This window comes from Bidens hawaiensis, unplaced genomic scaffold (assembly GCF_021521415.1).
Source record: "Bidens hawaiensis isolate Kalapana, Puna unplaced genomic scaffold, B.hawaiensis_p1.1 tig00000512_1, whole genome shotgun sequence".
Classification (NCBI taxonomy): domain Eukaryota; kingdom Viridiplantae; phylum Streptophyta; class Magnoliopsida; order Asterales; family Asteraceae; genus Bidens; species Bidens hawaiensis.
The window spans coordinates 2061210-2073043 of NW_027491033.1; the positions used below are offsets into that span (position 1 = coordinate 2061210).

An 11834-nucleotide genomic window follows, 5' to 3' on the forward strand; every position below is an offset into this window, starting at 1 on the left:
AAAATCATTTGTTGATGACTTGAGTAGAACTCTCTGTGTTTCTTTCTATCTCTAAAATTGTTTTAGGGATTTATTAACTTTTTTGCATCAAGCTTTACGATGGTGGAGCTTTTCCACCATTTCCTGGTGTGGTCCGAGGATGGAAAGGTTGATCATGTCGATTTGTTGAATGTGGAAAAATTCTTAATACTTTAGTAGGACCAGATTGTACAAGAATTAGGTTATGTTGATGGGTTAGTTAAGTATTACCATTTTCTGATTCCTTAAATAAGGTTTTCGAGCTTGTAAAAGGGAGTCACTTGAATTAGACGAAGCTTTCATGAAGGGCCCATTCCCGGGGCAATTGTTAACAGCAGTGGGTATTGATCCAAAAAACGACATATATCCGCTTGCTTATGTCACAGTAGAGGCAGAGTGTTTAGATTTCCTAGAAATGTTTTTTGGGAATTCTCGGTGAAGACCTTGATTCGGATTACCAATACAATTTCACATTCATCTCTGATATACATATGGGATTAATTCCAGCTCTAGAAAAGGTATTACCGTTAGCTGAACATTGGTATCGTCTTACGACACATACATCAAAAAACAAAGCCCGAATGGAGAGGCAATGCTTACAAGGACATGCTGTAGAGAGTATGTACTACATATCATAAACAAGATGGATGAGTTAAAAGCATTGAATGTGGAAATTCCATAAATGCCCTCACGCTTTTAGCACTCCACAATGTTTTCTGTAAAAAGTTAACCCCCGTAAGCCTTAATACCCAATGTTGTTATAAATTTAAAACCACTAAACCCTAACATGTTACTAAAAGCTTAAACCTTAGATCTATTACTTTAAAAAAAACCACAGGGACCAACCGTGTAATTAACTCTTGATTTTCTAGTGGATTTATCATAGTTGAAGAAGTAAAAGTAGTATGAAAGTAAACCACTTAAGACGGGTTTCTAACCTAGTCATAATATACGGGTTTCCAACCTAGTCGCACTATATTTTAATGACCTTACCGGTGTTATTATTAAAGTATCTTGACTACGATTGACCAGAGTTGACTATGATTCACTATGAGATCACGTTTGATTACAATTTAAATGTTTAAATATCATCGGCATAAGTATTTATTGCATTAAATGCCGGTAAAATAAAAAATAAAATTTATTGCATTAAATTTTACAATTTACATCAAATGTGGAGTTTTGGAGGTATATCTTTACATGAAATTTGATGTTTTAATGCATACATAAAAAAATGGTCTAAACATTTATTTCGTTCTTGATAAGAAATTTAAATATTTTTCTTTTTTTCTCTCTTTTTTTTAACCTTTTATTTTAAATCGTAGACACATAAATATATATAAACATTTGTCCATATTTAACATTTTTCTGATTTTCTATAAAGATAATGAACATAATGGTTAATCAAAAGGTAAATTGTTTATATCAAAGCATATTACAGAATCTTATTCATATCACAAATATTTAATTACATTAATTGTTTGCATATAAATAATTGGTACCATGCATTTTTCATCTTCATTCACATTCATTTGAAACATGGAATTCAAGCTTATGATCGTTTGTCTATTGATGCTAACATCCATTGTCACGTCAAAGAAAACAAACATCCCCAAAAGACATGCAATAAAAACTATTATGGTATGGAGTTCATGTACTCGTTTTTTTCGTGTTTTATTTGTTTGTGTCTATTCTTCATAATTTATTATTAACTTATCAATCGTTAAAAATGTTTATATAGGTTAAAGGTGGAGATATAGTTGACTGCGTTGACATCTACAAACAACCTGCTTTCGATCATCCAAATCTAAAAAATCATATTATTCAGGTATTTTTATACTTTACGTACTAAATAATGTATTATTACTAGTTTTAGCAGTTTTTGTTTTGTTTTTTCTTTAGAAAAAGAACAACATATAACAGTGAAATGGTTGACCAAACACTATAAATTATATTGAATCTGTATGTTAACAATTGAAAGAGAAAAATTAAATTGTATGTTAAATGAATAAATAATATATTTTTTTTTAAAGTAGACATTTTATGTCATAACTTAAATAACTTGAAATTTAAGAAGTAGCGGCGTCTATTTATGACACAACACAAACATAACATACCATGTAACCCGCATTTTTAGTTTAGACTAAATGAATAGATATCAAGCTTGGCTCAAATCTTCTTATTAGAAATAATAATCAATTTTATGTCATAACTCTATTTGACATTTAAGGTCATTATTTAAAAGTGAAAAGACAAATGTGAATTGTAATTTGTAATTTATAGTAGTTTTACTTAAATTTGTATTTTTGGTCGTATATTTGTAATCTTATATTGTTTTCTATATAATAGATCTTGTCGTGTGCGTGTTCATATGTCTCTTATGATTTTATAGTCTAATATACTTTTCAGGTTTGACCATCAACGTATACATAACTACTCGTTTTAAAGATACTTTTAAAATTTTCCCATACATGTAATATCAAATAACTTTAACAATTAGAGTCCGTGATACATATTTGTGTAATTAACATCATTAGGAGTACATTAGGCCGTGATTAGAAAATAAATAAAGAGACGTTGTAGCTGACTAGTAAATTAATACTCGTAGATAATTATAGTTGACCACTAATTAATATATGTGTGAAAATATAGATACGATCATGTAACTAATATTACCATAACAATATAATTATTATATGATTGTTTATTCCAACAAAAGTAAATGATTTGTAATAAAAATTTCCCTGGTAAAGCTAATATGAATGAAGAAAACTCCTATAACATGTGTTTTGTAAAGAATTAGGTACCTCAATTAAACAGATTATTTCTATTATATATACTCAATAGTTTTATTTTAAATTATTCAATATTTTCAGAACACAACAAACGCATATTTAAGGCCGGAATTTGGACACAATTTGGTTGTGTCCAATTTAATTATTTCTTTAGTTTTCTACTCTTTAAAGTGCAATTTGATGATCTATTTACTACTTTAAACTTATTTTGTTTATGTATGGCTTTATCTGTTATTAATATTGCAAATACACAATAAAAATTTTGTTATGCTTTGTTCTAAATTTTCCCATTTTATATAGTTATATGTAATTTTTAAATTATTTATGACATTCTCCGGTTTTTTAAACTGATCCAACTAGTGAAGCTTAATGCGGCCGAATATGAGAACATTGTATATACACTTATTAATAACTTCATATGAATATATACATATTGATTGATTGAAAGCATGGTTTGGCAACAACTATGAAATATGAATACATATGTATATATATATATATATGTTTTAGATGAAGTCCAGCCATCTTGATCCAACAAAGGAAACACCGAGGACAATGCAAAACTCAAGTTCTTCCAAGGTACCATCACAAGTATGGCTGCAGTATGGAAGGTGCCCAAAGGGAACCATCCCGATTCATAGATCCTCAAATCAAACTGATGTCCATCCAAGCAAGATCGTCATAACCAAAGATCACTCGGTATCAATAACATCAGTACTGCCTTCAATCTTAATGTTTGAGTAATTAACTTACATATATCTATACTTCTATAGTTTTCAGTGGTGATAACCGAAGGACTCAGTTACTCAGGAGCACAAGGCAACATCAAAGTATGGAACCCCTTCGTTGTATCAATCGGTGATTACAGTAGTTCTCAAGTTATGCTTAGGACCGGGCCCTTAAAAGCCTTTGAGGTTGCGCAAGCTGGCTGGGCAGTAAGTATCACATTAATTAATCATGTCACAAGTTTTATAAAATAATTACATTAATTATTTGATGTTTTCACTTTTCAGGTCAATCCCATTGTTTACAATGATGCTAAAACCCGCTTATTCGCATACTGGAGTGTAAGTTCTAACACCACAAATTACAAATTGACTACTTCTAAGTTTTGTTAAGTTTAGAAAATAACAATTTCACATGTTTCAGGTTGATGGTATGACAAACACGGGGTGCTTCGATCTCACTTGTCCTGGATTCGTTCAGACATCCAGCGAGGTTCTTCTTGGAGGAGAGATTACGGGCGTTGGATCTGAAATCACAATTCATATCTCCAAGGTGAGTAGTATGTTACATATTGTGCTCTTATGTACGTTTGATCTTGTACATTTATACGTTACATATACATATAGGATCGAAACACAAATAACTGGTGGCTTAGATACAACGACAACGAAGTTGGTTACTGGCCCGGGGACATTTTTCAGCTAATGAAGTATCAAGCAACTTCCGTGCAATGGGGAGGTGAAGTCTACAGCCCGAAGGTTGGAACCCATCCGCATACACAGACCGCAATGGGCAATGGGGAGTTTTCTAACCACTTATCTAGACGTTGTGGAACGATCACATGGATGTTAATAGAATCAAATTCGAATCCACCTATGCGTCCAGATCCAGATACGCTTTACATTAGCTCTGATGAGTGGTCTTGCTACGACGCGTATCTGTTGACAAGACTTGTCCCTGAACCCGTGTTCTTTTATGGAGGTCCGGGGGCTCGGGACAATCCTTATTGTAGTTGAGCAATGGCTAGCTGTAATTAGTTAAGGATCAATGAACGTTTTGGAAGAAAAATGTTACAATAATAATAATATTTTCTGTTTGAATCTGCTCATGTTTATGGCATTAGTTTACAATGACAGTAGATCCATCACATGATTTCACTTGACATGTTTATGTTTTATAATTGAATGGCTGTCGTCGTATAATCCTGATGTTAACTTTAGTTAACTATGATTGATATAAGGTTGGATATATACAATTATCCAAGTTTATCTAAGCTCATGGTTGTAAAAATCGTGACTAGACGTACGTCGATTAATTGCTAGTCTCCATCCCACCGATTAATTTTGGGCAGATCAGCCAATTAATCGGCTAATGGGCCAAATACAGGATTAATCGGACTTGGTCAGCGTTTCCCGGCAAGATTCCAGCCAAAATCAGTGGTTTTAGACGAGACACCGGCCAAAATCAACGGTTTCCAACGATATTCTAGCCAACTTCCGGCCAAAATTTGTATGTGTATATATAAAACTGAAAAATAAATATCAATATATGTGTGTGTATAAAATTATAAAATATACATTAAAGTTCTATCCGATTAATCGCTAGTCCCCACCCACCGTCCGACAACGACTACTACAACCTTGTCTATGCTTGACCAATGTTGACTATAATTGACCAAGATTTGATCATGTTTGACATGGATGACCAAGATTGACGATGAATAACTATATTTTGTCATATATGTAAAATTTAGAAATATTATAATTTTTTTAAAGACAAATGTTAGTTTACTCTTACAAATATAGATTACACCATAGACAAATACCTCTTTCAAATGGGCTGGCCTTGTATTGACAAATAAATAATGATGCTGCATTAAATTTTACATTAATTTTGGATTTTTTAAGTCTAATGTTTACATTAAAGTTGGTGTTTTAGCGCATACACTAATAATGGTATATATGAAATTTCATGCTGGGAAAAGAATTAATTTTATTAAAGCTTTTGATTTTAAAAATGACAAACTTTTAGATTTAAAGATTAACACTTAAAATGATAGTTATGGTTCAAAATAAAAACCTTTAAAATGCTTTATTTTTCTTGAAAAATTAGGATAGAATTTGTGATTCAATTTATTTTTTATAAGTTGCGACCAATTTTTTCGATCAGTCGTTAACACCCTGTTTTGTAATAGTTGTCAACAACCACCATATTAGTTTTCGAGTTTCCTGAAATATTTATACCCCTCTTATAAATATAGGTAAATTTAATGTTGTTTTGATGATACAAAGATTTTGGAAAATGGCTAATTGCTCTTGACGCTTCTATATCCAAACTTTCATATACTAAAACTTTCGTAAAATCAGATTATCTTTTATAGAAAAAAAGTTATACAAAAATAAAGCATTCTCTATACTTAACAGAGTATCATTTTCAAATCTTTATATTTTGTAGTGCGTATATACAAATGAAGAAAATAATAAAATCAGCATTTATAAGTAAGCTGAGAGATGCAATGTTGGATATGAAAGCCTTTTAATATAAACAAACTAGCTTTTGCACCCGTGTATTACACGAGATTTATAAAATAATAAAGATAAAAATATCCATTATCTGAAATAATGAACAAAATTGTAAATAAAAAGAAGATAAAATATATAGTACAAACAATAAGTAGTCTATAATCTCAAATTTACAAATTCATTTGTTTTATACAACATTTGCAAAAATTGATTTTACCAATTACCCGTGGATAACTATGATAATGAGATGAGAGATTAAATAATTAGAAGAGAAATTATAACTCATTTCTTAAAATTGTTTTGTCCCATGATCCATGGATAGGTAGAATAAATAAGATGAGAAATTAGAAAATTAGAAATAAATTATAACCCGACTGGCAAAATTATTTTGACCCATGACCAATGGATAGTTAGGATAAATGAGATGAAAGATTAGAGAATTAGAAAAGAAATTATAACCTATTTGTCAATATGGTTTTGCTCCATAACCCATGGATATGTAGGATGAATGAGAAGAGAGACTAGGTCAAGAATGAATGTGGAATTGCCACATCATCCTCATTATTTTTTTTATTAGTATAGTTAGATTTTAAAAATATACAAGTTTTTTTTAAATAAATTATAGAGAATTAGAGAACTAGATGGAGATTTCAATGTGAATGATATTATTTTTCTTTTTGCTTGCATATAAATAATATATATTGGCTATTGTTTTTCATATTCATTCACATCCATTTGAAACATGACATCCAAACTTATAATTCTCTTTCAATTGATCTTAACAACCACGAACGTTATATCAAAGAAAATAGACATTCCTAAAAGGCATGCAATAAAAACTATACGGGTATGTGGCTAATTCTTGTTCTCTTTCTTTTGTGTATAGTTATCGGGTTATGATTTTATCAATGATTAAAAGTGCTTACATATAGGTTAAAGATGGAGATGTAGTCGACTATGTTGACATATACAAACAATTTGCTTTTGAACATCCTGCTCTGAAAAATCATACAATTCAGGTGTTTTTTTTCACACTTCACCCGCTGAATAATTTATTGATTTTAGCATTTTATTAAATTTGATTATATGACTATTAAAGTATTTCAAGTTTCCAAATTCTGTAATTTCTCCTGATTATAAAAAAAATATTATTTACTTTATATTTTTGTAATATTTACTTACACTATATAAAAAGTACATAGTTTATAATAATTAAGTTACAAATACTTTTATTTTTCTCTGAAAATTTGTAATACGTGACCTTTTTTTCTAAAGATACATACACAATTTTATTTGAATTTTTTTTCTGCATTCCGATAAAATTAGATTATAGAAAAACTAAGTTTTTTTTAAAATAAAGTATTTTTGTCTCGCGATTTTTATGAAATACTTTACTTAGCAATTAGAACTCAGTTTTTAATTTAATTCATATCAGCATGTCAAATAAATAAAAACTGGGTATTCTGGTTTTTCAAAGAACAAATATTACAATTTAATAGAGATCGAAATATCAACTTATATGTTAAATGAATTATTGTTAACAGAAAAAAAAAGAAAAATCAAAAAATCAATATTTAATTACTAAATTGATTTCTATTCCTTTATAAGCAAATTTGATGATTCGCTATATATTACCATGAGTAAAGAACAACCTACAAACCAAAACACCATGGAAATATTTAATATTAAATAACCTACAAATAGAAAAAAAATTACCTTGTAATATGATTGCTTAATCCAATAAAAGAAATTTAAAATACATAACAAATATTTGTCTAAAACAGTTAATTTGGATTTTTTTTTAATTTTTGTTTTCAGTTAATAGCTGGGATTTTTCTGGGTATAGTTAGTGTATTTTGTTTTTAACAACTATTTTTTTAGTACATCACAAACCCACATGTTTTTGAACAAAAGAAATGGTTTTTATGCACGTTAATCATGTACGTTATGTTATTGAATGTTGACGATAAATATTCACATATATATTCATGTTTTAGATGAAGTCTAGTCATTTTGATCGAATGAAGTATACCTTAAAGGCATTGCAAAACTCTAGTTCTTCCAAGGCACCATCACAACTATGGCTCCAGTATGGAAGCTGCCCAGATGGAACTATCCCAATCCGTAGATCCTCAAACAATCATCAAACTAATAACTCTTCCACCAAGTTCATCCATACCCCTCGGTATATATATATATATATATATATATATATATATCCCCGTTTCACATGAGTAATCTTATACATATATTGTGATATAACTTTTTCTAACTTATGAAATCTATAGTTCACTTTAACTTCTGAGGGAGGATACAATTACACAGGAGCTAGAGCCAACATCAAAGTATGGAACCCCTACGTCGAATTAACCGGTGATTACACTAGTTCTCAAGTTATGCTCTGGGGTGACCCTCCACATAGCTCCGAGAATGAGTTCGAGACTGTGCAAGCTGGATGGGCTGTAAGTACTAAGTAGTACGTTCATTACTTTAATACTTGTTTTCACAAGATTTATAATACTAATAAATTATTTGATGATTTCAGGTGCACCCGACTCTTTTCCGCGATACTAGAACCCGCTTGTTTGTAGCATGGAGTGTAAGTTTCAAACGTGGATCTTAATAGGTGTAACACCTTAGGCAAACCAGAAATTGTTATGTTATGTGTTGTCAACGTATGAGATGAGCTCCACAGTTAAGTATACTCGAGTGAGAGTGATACTAGGACAATTCATCTCATGGGAATGAAATCTTCACTCGAGTAATCAAAAAAAAATATGTGAGGTTCTCGTGAGCGGACAATACTCGTTGATATATGAGATGGGATGTAATTATTACTAGACTCATGTACATGATACTGACAAAAATTGATCGATTAAATCTATAAAAAAAATAAAAAAATAAAAAATAAAAAAGCTAACAGTTTGTAAAATCGTTAAGCAATCTTAAGAAATTTCTATTATTATTATTTTTTAAAAGTGCATATAACATATTTGTTGCATGACAACTTATAATATCAAGTTTAACAACTCCAAACGTGTTACAGCTTGATGGTAAGAAGAAAACAGGTTGCTTTGATCAACACTTGTCCTGGATTTGTTCAGACATCTCCTGCGATAATGCTGGGAGGAGATATTGGCACACATAATATTGGAACTGAAATGACATTTCAAATTTCCAAGGTAAGTATATATAAGTGGATATTTTTAATACACCAACCATAAAGTAACATATAATCCCACATCGTTTTAAACATCCGTCTGGATATAGGTTAGACGGGCAAATTTTCAAAGCTTGATTGTCTCTAGTTAGAACGGCCGTCCAGACAGAGGTCAGACGGCTGTTGTGACCAAATTTTTTCAAAGTTCTATTTTATTATCTTCTTTTTTCAAAACGGTCGTCCGAATGTTTTGTGGACAATAGTTTGATGGTGCGAAATCAAATAGGGTGAAGTAGCGCTATAGCATGACCCTTATTGTATATATATAGGATCCGGAAACAAATAACTGGTTGTTTATATACAACGACAACGAAGTTGGGTACTGGCCTGGCGAGCTATTTAAGCTAATGAAGAATAATTCAAACATGGTTCAGTGGGGAGGTGAAGTCTACAGCTCCAAGGTGGGAACCCATCCGCACACAGCAACCGCCATGGGCAGTGGACACTTTGCCGATCGCGTAAATAGACAGTCAGGATCGATAACAGGGATGTTAGTAGAAGTAGATTCATATCCACTAAAGAGACCAGGAGCCTTTACCACTTCCTCCAATGAATGGTCCTGCTATGATGCAGATTTATTGGATGAAGATGTTCCTGAACCCGTCTTTCTTTATGGAGGTCCGGGTAGTCGCTCTAATCCAAACTGTTAACCACTGGTTGTAATTGTCAGTTGGTGATCAACTTATGAAACTGTTATAGCCTGCATAATAATATTTGATTTCATTTTTATTTTTTTTTTACCAAAGACTAGTGAGGAATTACTTAGATAAATATCTAGTTCAACTTTTACCAAAAACTTGTATTGTGATCTCTATTCTATGATAACATTAACAAAGTTGATGATTTTCCCAAGTGATAACATTATCTCAATGATTATACCCTTCAAAGGATAACATTAACAAAGTTAACCAACACTAGTTTACATGTGAATTAGTGTTAATCAAAGTGAATTAGTGTTAATCGGATATATAGATTCACATAGCAAGCAAAGGAAATTTCAATGAGTAAAAGTAGAAATTCATAAGTGAATTTACTTTGAACCAAATTGGCCATTTTTAAAACGACATGTTTTGACATGTATTCAACCAAAAACTTATCTGAAAACACAATTCGCGCTTGGTTTTGAACATCCACCGTTGCTCTCCAACCATCTTCGCTTATGCTCTCTAATCATCATGTTGCTGCTCTCCAATCATCGCATGCCGTCTCCACGCTTATATGTCTCTTCATTTTTGATGATTAATACATCCCTAGCTACTAGCTAGTGTATGCAACACATTATGGATGGTTTTGAGATTTTTGTATCGTGGATATACTAAGGAGATATATAAGTGTATTCTATCATGGATAAAGCCAAAAAAAAATGCATAAACACTTCTTAAGTCACCTCTTGACTATAGAAATCCCCATAATCCTATTTAAATACTATGATTGGCTTCTTTAGAGAAGGGCAAACCATCGACTATTATCATGTACAAAAGAACATTTTTGACACTCTTAGATACTTGAACATTTTCATGATTTCATCACTTGAGATGTGTTTGAACCAAGTCTAAAACCAGATACCTTCAAAAGAGTTTATTATTCACTAGTTTGAGACCCGTGTATTACACGGACAATTAATGAAAATTTTAATATTTAAACATTAAACAAAATACAATCAATAACATAGTTGTCATATATTATTAATACAATTACAAATTACATTAAAATTACAAGAATTACCAAAAAAAAAAACAATACACAAGTATTTTATAAGTAATAAAAAATTTCCTTGACAATTAATGAAAAAAGAATTATTCCTTGACAATTTTTCATCCTACTTAAACTTGATTTAAACTAACATAGGACTAATTCTTTTTTACAACCAGTACTAACTGTATATCATTGACAAACTTGAAAATTATAACGCACAAAACGATGTTGATGAATCTAAAACATTTAAAATGTAAAAACTTTAAATCATAAATTAAGTAAATCGAAATCTAAGTCTACCTAAAGCTAATCAAATATAAAAAGGATTTTAAATTAACAGAACATGAAAATAGATTTGCATTAGGAAGAAAAAGGTTGACCATAATAAGTCATCATATTATATCATACGACAAAGATGTACTGCAAAATAAGTCTCCACACGTATAGGCATTAAACAATGATCATCATCTAGATTGAAAAAGTTAGGAACCATAATCTCCACAATATTAGAAGGTTTTAATAAGCGAGCAGGTAGGTGATACAAATAATATTAGTTGTTTACACAGTAGCCAAAAACAGTTAATCGAGAGCAATAAACTTCATCAGCAAAACCTAAGCAACTTAATTAAGCAAATCAAAGCACCACAGTACCAGGAACAGTTAATCGAGTACAAAACGCGTAACCGCATCAATGCACATACTAATTCTCTTCAACAGCAAAGCCTAAGCAACTTAATCAAGCAAATCAATTAATTATGAAGCATCACAGTATCAAAATCAGTTCGTCGACAGCAAAACACATAACCGAATCAATGCACGTACTAATTCTCTTCAACCGCAAAACCGAAGCAACTTAAT

At 30.9% G+C, this 11834-nt stretch overlaps 2 protein-coding genes across 2 annotated transcripts; both read left to right on the forward strand.

Moving 5' to 3' along the window:
* The first annotated feature begins 509 nt into the window (after positions 1-509).
* Positions 510-4555, forward strand: LOC143632656 (protein neprosin-like). The gene is made up of 6 exons (XM_077101124.1): positions 510-536; positions 1760-1846; positions 3587-3748; positions 3827-3880; positions 3963-4091; positions 4166-4555. Exons 1-6 carry the CDS (start codon positions 510-512, stop codon positions 4553-4555), a joined length of 849 nt encoding a protein of 282 aa, XP_076957239.1.
* Positions 4556-8141: 3586 nt separating this feature from the next.
* Positions 8142-9373, forward strand: LOC143632667 (protein neprosin-like). The gene is made up of 5 exons (XM_077101133.1): positions 8142-8150; positions 8350-8523; positions 8607-8660; positions 9166-9243; positions 9332-9373. Exons 1-5 carry the CDS (start codon positions 8142-8144, stop codon positions 9371-9373), a joined length of 357 nt encoding a protein of 118 aa, XP_076957248.1.
* Positions 9374-11834: the final 2461 nt, after the last annotated feature.